General features: G+C 38.2%; 2 protein-coding genes across 8 annotated transcripts in view; one reads left to right on the top strand and one right to left on the bottom strand.

Moving 5' to 3' along the window:
- The window catches only part of CHPT1 (choline phosphotransferase 1), a 22,508-nt gene extending 18,809 nt beyond the window's left edge, over positions 1-3,699 (top strand). Inside the window, exon 9 of the mRNA XM_080558795.1 lies at positions 2,660-3,699. Coding sequence (XP_080414921.1) covers positions 2,660-2,704 — 45 coding nt within the window. The 3' untranslated portion in view covers positions 2,705-3,699. The remainder of the gene's footprint in view (positions 1-2,659) is intronic.
- Positions 16-16,446, bottom strand: SYCP3 (synaptonemal complex protein 3). Of its 7 annotated transcripts, none has more exons than XM_080558898.1 (10): positions 14,459-16,446; positions 14,174-14,201; positions 12,247-12,391; positions 10,602-10,677; positions 10,164-10,198; positions 7,635-7,752; positions 6,505-6,604; positions 5,591-5,689; positions 2,881-2,985; positions 16-2,739 (listed from the first exon to the last, which is right to left on the bottom strand). In XM_080558898.1, exons 3-10 carry the CDS (start codon positions 12,374-12,376, stop codon positions 2,686-2,688), a joined length of 717 nt encoding a protein of 238 aa, XP_080415024.1. In that variant the 5' UTR covers positions 12,377-12,391; positions 14,174-14,201; positions 14,459-16,446; the 3' UTR covers positions 16-2,685. The 7 variants fall into 7 exon arrangements, 6 of the variants coding, with proteins under 6 accessions (XP_080415024.1, XP_080415023.1, XP_080415028.1 ...); XM_080558897.1 differs by having other exon boundaries at positions 14,515-16,446; XM_080558902.1 differs by having other exon boundaries at positions 15,067-15,296.

The raw sequence follows: 16,446 nt of genomic DNA, 5'->3' as shown, positions 1-16,446 counted from the left end.
CTACTCCAAAATACCGTTGTGAGTGCCTATAGGATTCATGCATTCTCTGGTATCTACGTATATAACCTACTGTTACTAAACACAGTTGTAGCTTGGATTTTTTTTTCTGAGTGCAGTTTCTGGTTTTGTGGCCATAATAAGGTTTGCCTCCTTGTGCTTCATTATCTAGACTGTAGTAGCTGGGTACCGTGAGGACACTAGTTTTACCTACCCTAATTTGTGTCTGTGAAACTGCACAAGTTGAATGACTCAGTTCTTTGACAAACTTTAGTGACTGTTTAACTGTGACAATGCAACCCACCCAAATGTGACAGTGCAACCCACCTATGTATAATTAATTCCCTCTGAAAATTGTTTGCTTTGCTGTATTAATTTATCTTGTAACTACCACTGTACTTTATCCAAACAAAACTGCAAGGAACTAAAATCTAATGCAGAGTAAAACTCTCCAAAAGAGAAAGTCAGGCATAGTATCAGCCTTTCTTCTTTTCATTAGCAAAAAGCTGAATAAAAATAGCTTATTCTCTGTGCTGGCAAATCACTGCAGACAAATGCGGCTTAAGCTCAAGCTCCTTTAAAGAGGTAATATGTGAATATTATTTTTGTAAAAAAGCTGTTGAATGTAAGTGTTCATTACCACTTTTATTTGCTGCTATGTAGCTGAGCTGTAAGTTCATAAGACCTTCCTGAACTGTACAATAAAGAATACTATAATTTGTTTCAAAAATATTACTGCTGCAGCTTCCTAGCTGCTACATATTAATCCAAAAAGACTGCCTGAGGTGTTCAAAGAAATTCAAAAGGGGGGAAAAAATAGCGTACATTTGTCTAAGAAGGAAATACTGATATACTGGAGGGAGAGTTGTACAAGTTACTGCCAAAGGAGCAGCATGCCAATTAAATAAATACAGATTAGGAGTTCAGTCCTTTCCAGATGAGCCCTACTGTTCCTGTTCAAGGCTGGGAAAGATACAGCATCTACATCTGAACTTAACCTAAATACAGGTCATAGCTAAATAAAAGGGAAAACGGTGAAGACCATTTCACTTTGTCTGAATGCTGTAAAAAAAAGAAGTTAATCACCAATCATCTGATAAAAGCACGTGCATACGCAACTTTTTAGAATGAGGAGGTTTGGTTCCCTTGAAACCACAGTAGTAGGTGTAAGTGCTTATAAAGATAGGGTAGAGGTAAATAAATGGTAGGTAACTACTGCAGAAATCAGAAAAAAAAGAATTAATAGTAACAAATAATGTAGTATTGAAGAGTGGAAGCAAAAACTGTTAACTGTATTTTGTGACATCATCTAGTCATCTTTAAATACTGAACCTGAGCACCACAGCTCAAATTAGCATTGGTAGTTACCTGATTCCCACCACAGGCCCATACTGCCTCATACATCATTCTAGCAATGTAACTTCTGTGTTTGCTCTGTCTCTGAGTCCTGTGAGACACAGAACAAAACAGCTCCATCCATACAGGCTACTTGCTCAACTTCAGTTGCAAGCTAATAGCTAACTAACAGAAAATTTAGCTATCCCTAATCTGGCTCCCAGAACCTATGAACTGTCATCAGATTACTGGATTCTGCAGTAAAAACACTAGTAAGCTGGGGAGAAGAAGCTGTATGGACTGGTTTTGAAATACATTGTTATAAAATCATCACATTTGCATGTATTGGTGGCTTTTGTGTTATCTACGATTATATTCAGTCTAACAACTAAGTATTTTAGGAACTACCTAATTTGTAAAAGTGGATATTTGGACATAATGGCTTGCTATAAAAACAAACTGCACACAGGCTACTCTGGCTGTCTAATTTATACTGATTGTAATGAGATACATGAAAGATAAATGCTTTATCCTTAAATCAGGCCTCCCTGAACTACTAGTCATTTGAAATTGCAAAAATTAATATTCCAGCTTAAGCCTTTTAATAGCTTGTACCAAATAAATGAACTAGATTACTTTAGCAATGGTCTACAAGAAATGCATAGCAATGTTTAATTATGTTTACTTCAGCAGATGTCATGTAAAGCTGTGGTATTAAGCTCATTGTTCAACTAAAGAAACCTACATTTGGACAAGTAACAGCAGTTCATAAATCTTACTGGTACAAAAATACTGCAATGCCTGTAATGATAAAAGGCCTAACAATTTAATTTACTATAATACACATCATTAAACAATCTTACGTGAGCTATGTCATAGTCTATGAACTTTTATAACTGCTGACAGCTCAGGAGGCTAGATGTTGAAACTACAAAAGTCTAATCCGTAGCTTTTGAAAAAGGCTTCTATTTGCAATGCACATAAATGTCTAAAGTTATCATATAAAATTTAGGGAACGCATTTTTCATCAATTCTACCTGTCTGAATTTGGCATTATAGAAAGTGAAACAATGCAAACAGTCCAATGCCATTGAAAGTGAATGTTAAGTAGTTAAAGATTAATTGGACAGACAGGAATTGGTTCAGGGTTTGCTCCCTCTTCCTCCCCCCGCAAAGTAATAAATTTACTAATATGCCTTCTCACAAGATTATCAGACACAAGGTTAGAACAATCAATTAAATCATTTAATAGGAACTTTAAAACATTTAAATCATCTTAAGGTAACTTCTCTACGGCTAACGCCTATACTTGTATCATGTTACTTAGGTACAAGTTGTTTCTCCATTGAGCCATCAGAATAACATGGACTGAAGAGACTTGCGAACAGTTGCCATCTCCTGCTGTTGCTGTTACAAGAAAAGGAGATAATACTGAACAAATGCCAAACCAATGATTCCTTAATCTAATTAAATGAATGTCAAATGACTTCTTTATAGAATGTTCTATTTTTGTATTTAAGTTAAGTTCTTCGTAAACCTGATACTTACAGTGTCCATCATAATCTTCTTCTGCAACATAGCCATTTCTTTGCGAAGTTCATTTTGTGCACCAACTAGAAGATTTTCATTGTTTTTCTCTAGTTCTTCCATGCTCTGCAGTTAAGGATAATCTTAATTCAAAACTGCTTGATGCCTCAGGGTTAATTTAAAAAAAAAAAAAACCAATCCATTTTTCAGACTACAGCTCAATTTTTACAGCAGCAGTGATAATTACAGATGAATTTTGTCATGAACTTGGAAGAGAAATTGTGTGGGACTTTGTACTCCACTCTACATTACTGTTCAAACAATATGCACATGGTGAAGGAAACAGTCCTTTCCACCCAGCATCTCTGAGGTCCCAGCTACTATCCTGCATTTCAATAAACATAAGGGTTCTACAAGAAAAAAATTAGACCCATACCTGTCAGGAGTGATAGGGGTACAGTTTAATATTATGACAACCTTAGAGACTCGACATAAGGCCTAAAGAAAATGTTGAATTTGCTCCTCTTTGCACACTTCACTCCAGATAAGCTGAGGTGAAGCTCACTGGTTATCTTCCCTTTTGCACATACAGTTATGCCTAACTGATGTACATAGCTGCATTTTCTTTAGCTTGTATTTAAAGTTAAGCTGATTTGAGGCTTGATATTTTTTACCTGTTGATATTCTCTCAGGAGAAAATTCATAGTAATACAGTTTTTCATCTTTGATGAAGACATTGTTGACATTTTGAAATGGTTGTTATTAAGATTTCTGTAATATCCTCTGCAAATTTCAACCATCTTAAACTAAGCATTGAAAAATAAATTTAAAATAGAGTGACTCTGTCTGACTTGGAAAAAAACAGATACCATAACTAACTAATTTCAAAAAAGGGACGGTTAGGAAATGACTCAAATAGAAATTAAGGCTTGTTAGAAAGTGCCAGACTTTACCCCCTGTACCAGTATGTGCTGGGGGCTGCCCAGCTGGGAAGCAGCTCCACAGAAAAGGACCTGGGGGTCCTGCCAGAAGTGTGTCCTTGTGGCAAAGATGTCTGAATGTCCCAGGCTGCTTGAGGCAAAGCACCACCAGCAGGCAAGGGAGGTGATCCTTACCTCTGCTCAGCGCTGGTGAGGGCATGCCTGGTGTGCTGCGTCCAGAGAGACATGGACGTGCTGGGGGGAGTCCAGCAAAGGGCCAGGAAAAAAGATAGTTAAGGGACAGGAGCACCTCTCCTGTGAGGAGAGGCCGAGAGAACTGGGACTGTTCAGCCCAGAGGAGGGGAGGGATCATCAGGGGAGATCTCATCAATGCGTGCAAATACCTGAAGGGAGGGTGCAGAGAAGAGAGGGACAGGCTCTTTTCAGTGCCAGGTCACCAGCACATGGGCACAAACTGAAGCACAAGAGGTTCCCTCTCAACATCAGAAAACACTGCTTTACTGAGTGTGTGACTGAGCAACGGAGCAGGTTTCCCAGAGAGGTTCTGGAGTCACCATCTTCAGAGACATGCAGAAGTTATCTGGACATAGTCCTGACTTGCTGAACCAACCTGCCTCCCAGCGGTCCCTTCCAACCTCAACCACTCTGTGATTCTGTGATGCCTTACCCCTGTACTCATCACAAAACCAAGTGTTTAGGGTGCTTACATTTTTCCCCTCACAGTGTAGATTTCTAATAACTTAGAAATAGTGGGGGAAGGAAATTCTGGGAATAAAGTGTTTTGTTCTTAGTATACAATGACAGGGAAAAACTTTTTTTAACCCAAAAGAAGCAAAATTTTTTAGTAGTAGTACTCAATCATTTTTTGTTTGCTGTCTAGCATGTCAGCCACTTTTAGAAAACGTTTGATCATTATAACTCATGTTTAAAACACAATACGCTTCCATAAGCACTGTCCAAAAATGGTGTTTATAGGACTGCCAAGAAATACAAAAACAATGCATACATCAACAGTAAAGTTAAACTGGATTGGTCATATAACCATCCAGCAGGACCTGTTTTCACTGTAAGCCATTATTTGTCAAATTCTTCAGTTGACTTAGTGAACATTTAGTTTTAATAGCAGCTTATAAGAAGAAAAACCCTTTCTAGTCAGTGTTGGTTAGGAAGCAGAGGAGTTGTAACTAGGCAATTTTAAGAGAATTGCCACTTATTAACAGGAAGTTCCCTTACAGGGAGCAGCAACAGCTAAAAAGGTTAATGACAGAAAAAAATTGGCATCTAATTCTCATTATGGAGGATGCATGTGCCAGCAGTAATAAAAGTAGTACGTTACAGCATGAAGTGTATTTTTAATAGATTAACTTTCACTTTTTTCAATATGCACCAAAAACCTAAGGGACAGTTAAGACAAAGGCCTGTTGATTTGACCAACTTACATAAGCTTTGAACTGGTAACTGGTAAACTCAGCTTTAAGCTGAGTTTGGTTTAGAAAGCATGCTCTGAGGGTTATGCTTAAATATATGAAACAGGATTGCCAATCAGATCCCTGCGAGAAGACATTTAGGTAAAGCATTTATAAACAGGTGTAACGTGCATGCATATATAGAAAGAACAAGCCATGTTTTAACCAAGAAGGGAAAAATAGCAACTAGCATGAATATTCACGCAAAGCTGTTGTTTTCTTAAGTGAACCTTAAGTCTGTATTTCATAAAGGCTGGATAAATATTGCCTTCCTAAGCGATGTGGTAAGGATCAGCTGCCTTGTAAGAAGAAAATTTACTGTACCTTTAAGAATTGCTCATACAGTTGCTTAATGGTTTTCAGTCTCTGGCTTTGAACTATTCTTGCCTGTTGAAAAACTTTTTGTTGCTGACGAAACATATTCTGAAGCAAAAAAAAAATAAAAAATCATGTTTTACCAAAAGTGCTTTGACAGCAACACTGATGCCATTTGTCAGAATCAAAAATTCTGCCTTCACTGGCAGTCCGGGTCATACAATGTAGATCCCTGCCTGGGGAGGTATCCTTGTTCTCAGTAATAAAAGAAAGACTGAAGACCGGATTAAGCCCTGAGTCGTCCCCTGAGGTCCCCTTCCAACCTGAACTTTTCTCTCTGGGATCCTGAGGGCTGCTAGCCAACACAGTTCTTGTGCATCCCAGGGAAATGTGCTGACTAGGGAAAAGCACAACTTGCAAACATGCTGGGAGTACAAATACAGCAATAGCGTGTGTTTACATTCCACTGTGTAGCTTCTATCACCTTTAGTCATCAAATTATCATGCATTTGTGATATAGAGGCATACATTTAAGCAGTGCATGCTTAAGGACAACTACTTTCCAGTATTCCTTTGTCTCCCTACCCAAAGTCTGCAGATGCACAGATTCAGCACATCTGATTCTTCTCCATAACCATCTTGGCTTTTCTCAAGCCATGTTCTGGCTCAGGGCATCATTTACTCCCATCTATAAACTTGAAGTAAAGTACTGCACCCCTCTTCACTTTGAAATATATCCCAAAACTTAAACATTTATGGTTTAAGAACCACGAAACCTGAATTAAATTTTTAATCAAGAGACATGTTTGTTTAAACTATATAAGGTATTTTTTACATTTCTGCACTTTTACATTGGTTGTCTAAGCAACACTATTCTCTCCTTGTGATTATACTGTGAAACAATTCCTGTGCTGGAAACCCACCGCAAGTTTTTCTTCCTGTTCCTCTGCTTTCTGCACGTCTACATCCCATTGCTGAAATAAAGTCAGGAACTGCTGGGAGAAATCATGATTGAGCTTCTGCCTATAAACAGACACTAGCTGTAAGTATTACAAATGCTGTGAAGAAAGATAAGGTTCTGTGCACATGGAATAGAATAAAAGGAGTTGGCATAGATAAAGATGCTATTTTGAATCAAGTCCTAACCTACTGGATGTTTTGAAAAAATTAACATTCATACATATATTTTTCCTAAGTGAATGTAAATTATGTACATATAAAGAGACAGCACTCTTATACAAAACTCAGGTTAAAAAATAATAACAAGACAACAAACAACTTTCTTCCTAACAGAGAATGTCAGCTTTTCTGAGGTTTACTGTGTTTTTTTTTTTAATTCCACTACAGATCTTGGCTTTAACACAAGGTGTTTATAATGACAAATCGATCACCTCATTCATTAGTTCATTATGCTCTAGTTTCTCTGTGTACATTAACATTTTGTTAATGCAAGTTTCAAAAATATATATAAAAACAAAAAGTTGCAAGTGTTGCAGACTTTCAGCAGACTTTCGGTTTTAGCTGTCTCCTTTTTCAATTTGCTCTGCTTTTAGTATCAGGTGTAGTAAGTAAATAAACCTTAAAAGGTAAGGAGGCATGTTATTAGTTGAGATGAATCTCATCTCCAATATGAAAATTATTTTCTTTCCTAACTAAAAGATGTAAAACTTTTCCTAAGCAAATATCAGTTTTCAAATAGAAAGTCTGAAATTAAATGAGAGTAAAAAGTTTTGAAAGACAAAAATCACAGAAAACATTTTCTGTAACAACAACATTAAAAAAGAAAGAAGTGAAATCAGTTGTATAAGGTATTTACTGTCAAAATTCCAAACTTTAAAACTTCATTCAAAAGAGAAAGTGTTATGCTAAAATGTTACTGACAGTTTAACCCAAGAGGACACAATTGGAGGCAGCAGAAAAGGGGACCGCAGTAGGTGTTTAACTACTAGATACACTACTGCTATTTAACGGCAAGAAGATGGATCAACTCTCAATGCTATGATGCAAAAAAGAATATGACTTCACAGGTTTAAAAAACAATGGTAAATGTTACCTTTGCTCCTGCTGTGTTTTCCAGACATGTTCAATCTTCTGGTTACTGGTTTTGAGTGAAGCTTTCGTATACATTTCTAATCTTTTCCTCTTAGCTAAGAGAGCTTTGTTAATGTCAGCTAGAATGAAAGAATATTTAGAAATGAAGCATACCAAGATTTATTGTGCGTTTTCTTAAAGATGCTGATGACCTTACATGCTTTGGAAAAGCAAATGAGGTGTGTTCTAATAGGAAGAAGCTAATAGGATCTGGGCTTCTAGCTGCCATGTAAAGAATCTTTCTCCACCTGGTGTTGGCACTGCTACAAGAGCTACTTCTCAAGGCCCCCCACAGACCCTATAGCTTACACTGGGCCTCTGGAGTTGCACCTGCTCATTGCCCAGCCCCATGGACTACTCCAGCAGCTGCTTTGAGTCCAACCTCTCCGAGGGTCCAGGCCTGACAGGACCCACCCTGATGTCACTCACCTTTAGCTTCTTTTACTCTGGTCAGGACAGGATGGGTACAGTGTCAAACTTGCTCTGAGCAGACACATACAGTGCACTGAAACCGTTTCATGGTTTCAATCCCGGGCAGCTGCATTCTTTCCCATTTAAATCAGTTCCTTACACGCTGTATCCATCGTGTTCCCTAGTGATCCTTACAGTCTAACATGTGCTTCTAACACACACAGTAAGCCCACACACGTTTGAAACACTAGCAGCATTACCTAATCAGTTCACATTACGCATCTTCAGACGTGGTATTTGGACGTTTCACACTGTTAATTCTTCCTCATTCAAACCTGGAGATGTCTTGGCCAAACCTTGACTGAGTACAGACATCCTACTCTTTTCTCTTGTACCTCATGATCTGTTAGTTGCACTATCAAAATCCTCATTTGTTTGGCTGCACAACTGCAGTACCAGCTCAGAGTTTCCAGGCCTTCAATTTATTTGTGTAGGCTGACACTTTATGAATGTCATTTTCCTCTCAGAAAAGCACAAGCTCAACTGTTTTAAAAGTAATATTCATTCACATTTTGTAGATTTCAGAAATAAATTAGAGGTAGCATGGGATTACTATCACTGTCAATATATTGAATGACTGAACGACAAACTATTTCTCATACTTCAGAAAGACTCCTTAAGTACTTTTTAAGAAATATTTGGGTTAATGTCAGTTAGTATGTCTATTTCATTTTAATTTATATTTGGAGATTTAACAAACAAGTCACAGTTAGGTTAACACAGGAATTGCTTTTTCTTTCCATTGTAGGTTTCAGGAAACATCTGTCAAATCTGTCTCTCTAACTTGCTGAGGCATCTGCCTCTAATGCCAACCCTATTATTTTTGAGTAGAGAGCATCCTCTCTGTGTTTCATTTAATTTCCATCGTTCTTTTTTTTTTTTGTCCTCAATAACAAGCAATCCCAGCTTTTTAAAATTAAACTTTGAAATTCTCCTCCTGTCTAGATTGCTAGATCTACAATAGCATACTAATATACACCTTAACTGCGAAAATTCTTAATTCGTGAACTAATAAATTCCTTGAACTCTTTCACCTTAAGCTTTACATGCAAACAATGACTGTGCACAGCATTTTCATACACATACAAGAATCAACCACCTATTGAGTAAGTAACACTAGCATTAAGATGTTTTCCCTTCTTTCCACTCCTTTTTGATGCTTTGTTCCACTATCTGTGAAGTGTATTGCAAATTCTTTGCAGGTGAGATATGCTTTTTCTCTAAGCTGTCAGCTATCTAGAATTCAGCTCGACACTTTGAATTTTAAGTAAAGCCATCTGAGAATTTCATTTCACTATGACTTAAATCCAAGTAGGCAACGTGAAGAAATCTCTCATCAGTACATGACTGGCATTAGCTTCATTGTTTGGCTCTGCTAGAAATTTTGTACTCTTCTTCCTGACTGCAGAAATTCTCATTTCTACAGATTCCCTATCCTCTAGATTCCTGAAGATGCAGAGTACAAGCTACTCTCTGGCTCAGTCTTTTCACAACTACAGGCTGCAGCTGTGAATTTTTTACTGTGAATTTGATTTTTTTTTTCCTGTTTATCTGCTTATCTTCATATTTACATGCCCCTAATTTCTCACTCCTGTCTGGCACTCCCCAGTCTCTTTTGTTTCATTGTAACATTGTAAATAATTATTTAAGTAAGAACAACAGCTTTCTAACTCACAGTCTCTTCTCTCTGCCGTATAATTACCACCTCTTAAACTGCTTCTTGAAGTGGGAACTGATAATCAAAAGCACTCATGCATCTTTCCCTTTTTCATGTATAATTAGTTTACACCAATACTTTTCTCTCTCTTTATATGCAGTTATTCCCTTCTCTTCCTTCTCTTTCCATCTGGTCCATTTAGATGTATTAAATATTAGCTCTTTTCTGAAAACTGACTGTAACCAATGCTACAAACACTGGCTATTTTATGCAGATCTCAGAAGTTATGATAATGGATTACTGTCAATTCTGTATGTTAAATATTAGTTATTTTTCAACTTATTAGAATGTAAATGTACTTACCTCCAAATCTTTCCAGCATATTCTGTACTTCACCCCTAAAAAATATTGTTTAAAAACTTTTTTTGACCATTTTTACTTTGGAATAAGACCAAATGTGTATGCTTAAAACTAATTTTATTCACGTGCCTGATAGTTTAAGCAATGATAAAGCTGCTACTGTTTTACTGTTTTTTATTTTATAAAAAATAACACTTACTCCTCTTCCCCTCCTACAAGAGTTCTCTTTTTAGACTAATTTCTTGATGTTCAAAAAGTTTACTACAATCTATTAAATTACTCCCCAATAAAAAAGCACTATGAAGCCTTTAAAGGGTCCCGAATGAGGGAGGATGGTAAATAAAGTGGAACAAACCCCAAACAAAACAAGCATACTGACTAACTGAACTAAGTGTCTACTTAAGACTCACTTATTTTGAAAAAAGACATTCTAACCCTTACCCTACATCATCTGGAACCACATGAGTAGTCACCAAAGGTCTTTTCTTGCCATGCTTCTCCATTACTGGTGTTTCAGCTTAATGTAAATTTCAGAAAGATTAACAAAAATTTATATTTATATTTTATACATATTTATATTTTGTGGGGACCACATGAATTATGAGAAGTGTAACTATTTTTCTGTAACGGCACTTCTTTGAACACATCCCAAGGGTCTCATCCGTAACACATACAGCTCCTAAAATTTTGAATGTGAAGAGTTGACAGATGGTGATGAATTCTACAAGACTAGATATGAGTTGACGCTGCCTTGAGTTCCTTGAGGGTGGTCTCAACCAGTTTTTCAGTCCACTACTACACAAATACCCCCAACTCACAATAAAACAACCATTAGAAAGCTAAAAACTATCTAAAAATTGAAAAAGCCCAATCTGCAAGAATTTAAACGTACTCTGACCATTAAAGTAGCAAAACCACATACAGATATATATGTTCTTTCAAAATAAATTAATAAATCCTTGGTTGACAGATTTCCATTACTGAAGGGGAGGGTTGGCTTGGGGGGGAATTAAGATTATACCCAATTCAAGACAGAAACATAGGGTACCCAAAATATGAAACAATACAAATTTAACAAATAAAACTATGTACTGTTTCGAAACAGTACGCATTAGTGTACACAGCTATACAAGCTGTCCTGAAAACAACAGACATTTATATAGCATAAAGTTGCTCAGCTATCCTTACAGAAATTTGGTTGGCAGATTATATAAATAAAAAGTGAATGAGATTCTCCCCAATTCCACATTTTGCAAACCCTCTCATTTAGAAAGTTGTAGGAATGTACATTTTGATCCATATAGTAAATAACATAAATCTGATAGCGGTTCCTATTTAAAGTTTAGAACACGCTGACTAGACTTGTCAGATGTTTCACAGAAAGCAGCATAACAAAACTCTGTGGAAATATTCCTGATGCTGGTTTTATTATTTACCCCCACATTTCAGTATTTCATAGAAACAAAGTAAAGGATTTAATCTGGACAACTGAAAAAGGGGGAGAAACAGAGAGAAACAAAGCCCAGACATGACTGCTGAAAGACAACATCCATCAGTTGATGAATGAAAACTCTATTTTTAAGATAAGTCCACTCTCCATGACACTCCCTCAAAATTAAACAAGAAGTCGTTGGTTGACTTCTATTCTTTTTCCTCAGCTGGCTCTATCTCTTCCTTTCTTCTGTTCAGTCTTCCTGAAGTATTCTTAAACCTCCCAGCCTAAGACTCCTACTAACCTATCCAACCTCACACTTCACACAAGTGAGCAGAGCTTTTCTCTTCTGTCCTGATCCCACAGCATTATATGCAGCCAGGTGATAGAATAACATGGCATTAAAATAAGGTAACAAGGTAACGAGATTCTACTCTATCGCAGGCGTTACCTGTAAGTTTGAGACCTAACTGTGTACTACACAGAGCTATTCTGATGTGTTCTCTTACCAGTCAATCAACACCATGCACTAAGAGGCTGTCACAAACATTAGGAACCATGTTTGCTCAGGCACTCGCTAACGCATATCTTCTCATCTATTCATAGTCAGAAATACTATAAACTTTTTTAAAAATATAATAATAATGTAAGCACCTTCTCTAATATCTTCCTCTGATCCACTCAGCTCTTTTCTTTCCTCTGGAAAGTCATAGGGTGGTATCGCTTGATCCTCCTGTGCTGGTTTACCAGCTTTTCCTGAATGCTTTCTTCCCGATGGTGCCATAATGAGATTTTCTTCCTATTGAAACATAGCACTGAAACATAACTTTTCCCACAGGAAGATGAATATGTTTTCATATTTACATTGATCTGTTTGTTTTGTACACCTGTAAGGACAAGAGGCAGTCAAACTGTTTTATTTTTGAGGTACTTCACAGGATTAACCATCAGTGGTGCTTTTAAGAACAGGGTAAAAAATAGCAGGGCTAGCGGGATCATACTTTCTTATGTTGAAAAGCAAACTATGCTCTTAAGAAAGCGCTCTTAAGGTGCCTGTCTGCTCAGTTTCCATGATGTTTATTTTATATTTTATCAGATTTGATACCAGATTCGCAAAGAGCTACTCTAATGTTTTGCCCTACAAAATACATAAATGATAAATGATGAAAAACAATCTGGTTCTATAACCCATGCTACGCTAGACAGACAAACACACACATGTAATTTTTAAAAATCCTGGTCAATTTTCACTTTCTGAATTAGCTTTATTATTAGCCATTACACCTCTTTAGGTGTTTCTGATGTAGCTTGCATATTTGTGTTTCTACAAATGCACTTAAAAAAACCACTAATATCACTTATTTTTATATAGTATGTGTACTATTTTACAAGTATTTATGGAGTAGATATTTATTTAGAAGGAAAAGAGAATAATTGTAGCTATTAAATGCGAGAATGACAAAAGCGAGCCTTTTCCTTAGCACTTCATCAACAAGAGAAATAATATACCAAGGTAACAGAAAATAGCAGGATACAGTATCCTTACTGCAATATTTCTTCTCTTATCTTCCCCTGATAGGAGGAGGTATGAAGCATTTCAATATAAATTTAAAATGACATACAATTTTAAAAATCCTGCCAAAAATAACGTAGGATTATTTGGAAGATGAAAAGAATAAAGGAAAACAAACAAACAAAAAAAACAGCAATAAGTACCCTGTTTTCCAAACCAAGCAAGACGTAATTTACCAGTAGATAAACTTCTCATTCTAGATGCAATTCAACACTAGAAATACCAACATTTTCCAAAAGTAGTTCTGAACATTAAGTTCACACAATGAAATTGAGAACTCCGGTAAAGATCTTTTGACTTTCCATGGACAGTGAGGTCCCCCTAGCTTTAATAGCTGTCTCAAACAACTGAATTTCCTATTCCCCCTTTTTTTTTTTTTTGAGTTAGCTGCTCATAGCTATAAACGTATCAGTTTTTTTAACCACATTACATGGATATATACAGCATGATCACACTAAGCTGCTAAGTGAGAAACACTGCTTTCTAATATCCAACTTCTGCGATTGATGCTTCTCTACTTAGTGTGAAGCAAAGTTTTTTTTGCAACTTAAATTTCTTTAAAGAAAATTAAAACTTCCATTTTAATTATTTCTTGGAAGATCAAAACTTGTCCCATTACAATTATCCTCAAATGAGAGAAAAATTTAAGGCAGCTCTAGCACTCCTCAAGACTCATTCTGATTTTCAACGAGTGCAGCTTTGAAAATATGATTTAAGTGGGAAAGCACTGATATGGTATCTGGCAGCGCATATCTGATTGTGCTGCCAAAAAAAAAAATCCCTCTTCAACTTTAAACTGCAAGCGTGAAAAGACATTTACTTATATGTATTTCATCTTGCATACAGACGTGTTTCTTTGTACTGAAAAATCCGTGTGCAAAGCACAAACACACCAATTCCTACAGACACCGTAAAACAGCCTTACAACCCCACACAGCCTTCACCCATCCTGTGTAGCTCCTTGCTTTAGCTGATACAAATGTTAACATTTTTTTCAGAGGAACTCACCTCCTTATTTCTCCCCGCACAAAAAGACCTGAAAAAAGTATTAGTTGAGTGAGTCTCACGTGTGGGGTGTTTTACCAGGTGGACCCACCTGCTTCCACCACAGCCTTGGTGCCCTGGGAGGAAACCACAGTGGCCTCAAAGGCTGAGGGGCACGGCAACGTCTCAGTCCCGGCCGTTACTTCCCACCCTGCCACCTTTCCCCATTGCCATCCCCATGCCACTGACGGGTCCCTTTCCGACTCCCTCTGCCTCACAAGGAGGGGACCCCCCGGCGGCAGGGGTCACCTCACGCCCTCGCTCCCTCAGGCAAGCAGGCAGCCTGCTGAGCCTCGACCCCTCACCCCCGGGGCCGCAGAACCCCCGGCAACCGCCTTGCAGCCCCTCACGCTCCCTCCCCGGGCCGATGGCGGCTGCTGCTGAGGCGCTGCCCCACCTCAGCGCCCCCTCCCCCACCCCGCTCAGCAGAAAAGGGCGGGAAAAATGGGCGGGAAGGGGCAGGCGGCCGGGGCGGTGGCCATGGCTGCTGAGGCAGCGCTGAAGGTGGTGAGAGGTCGCCCACCTCCGGCCGCCTTTCCTTTGGTTAGAAACGGCTTCCAGCTCCCCCTCAGGCAACAAAACGCCTGCTAAACAGTTTGTTGTCGTGTATGTAGGCCAGGGTGTGACGGCTTGGGAAGATGTTTCAGTAAGTGAATGCAAACAGGCACTAGTTCTCTAGCCAACTTCATTCAACGAATTACATGCTTTGTTTCAGATTTTTCTACTGTTCTCACGTGATTTTCTGTCCTCCTAAATGATTTATTTTGCTCTTCACTTACGCATACTAAATATAAAATAAAGAAAATCCTAGAAATATTTTGTCTCGTCCTTACCCTCAACAACTTAAGAAATCTTACCTGTTGTCATTTCCATAACTGAGTTTAAACTTTTTCCAAGCTTGTATTTCACTGGGCCTGGCTGGAGTAGAGTTAACTTCCTTCACAGCAGCCTGGATGGTGCTGTGCAAGGGCTTGGTGACCAAACCAGCGCTGGTAACACAGGGATACTTCAGCTGAGCAGTGCTTGCAGAGCATGCAGGCCTCCTGTTTCCCACTGTGCCCCCACAGCAAGGAGACACAGCTGACTCGAAGAGTTATCCCATGCCTGGTAACACCGTGCTCTGCAATAACAGCTTGGGGTTTAGTCTTTCCAAGGCAGCTGATCCTCAGTGGCTGGGGCTGCCTGTTGGAGTTGGTGAGCAAACCCCTTCAGCTGCAGTTTGTGTTTTTATCCCCACAAACCCTTCACATGTTCATGTCTTTCTCTTGACCCACAAGTTTTTCTTCCTTTTACTCTTCTAGTTCTCTCCTGCATTCCTGCTGGAGGCAGAGCAAGAATCTAGGGGTGTGATTTGGTGCTAGCTGAGGTTAACTCACTGCAACCCTTTTCACCTATTATCTTGCTTTGCTTGCTTGTTTTCTTTTTCCATCTAATATGCTCACAAATTTTAGCTGTGATTTTCAGTGGATACCTGTCAGAAGGTTTATCCAACATCTTTTAGTCATTTTTGCTTTAGTTAAATGAAATGTTATCTCTCTACTTTCAAATTTTGCTTAAACGAAAAGGTCTTGCCTGACCTATGTATGCAAACTATTTTATTTGCACATCACTTCATCAAGAAGACTGCCTTAAAATTTCAACCCTTTTTCCCCCAATTATTTTGATTAGAATGACAAATATATTTTTTTAAAAATCCTAATAAAATTTGAATATCACTAATAATATTTTAAAGTGAAAGTATCAAAGCTTTCTTGTTTTTCTTGAAAGGTCTCATTTTTTGCTAGTCTGAAGTAGAATCACAGAATCATCTAGATTAGAAAAGACCTTCAAAATCACAAAATCCAACCATAAACCTGACCTACTGAGTCCCATCACTAAACCATGTCCCTTAGTGCCGTGCCCACATTTCTTAAGTACCTCCAGGGATAGGGACTCCACCACTTCTCTGGGCAGTCCATTTCAATGCTTAAGCACCCTCTAAATAAAGAAATTCTTTCTAAAGCGCAGTCTAAACCTCCCCTGACACAACTTGAGGCCATTTTTCCTCACATCCTATCACTTGTTACCTGAGAAAATAGACTGACACCCACCTTGCTGCAGCCTCCTTTCAGGTAATTGTAGAGTGATGAGGTCTCCCCTCTGCCTCCTCTTCCTCCAGACTAAATAACCCCCTCATAACACCTGTTTTCCAGTCCCTTGGCCAGCTGTGAATTAAACTACGTATTTATATTCTATGT

Source organism: Anser brachyrhynchus (genome assembly GCF_964034855.1).
Source record: "Anser brachyrhynchus genome assembly, chromosome: 1".
In the NCBI taxonomy this organism is placed as follows: domain Eukaryota; kingdom Metazoa; phylum Chordata; class Aves; order Anseriformes; family Anatidae; genus Anser; species Anser brachyrhynchus.
Note: the sequence above shows the minus strand (reverse complement) of the source record. Positions and strands in the feature narration are given on the sequence as shown.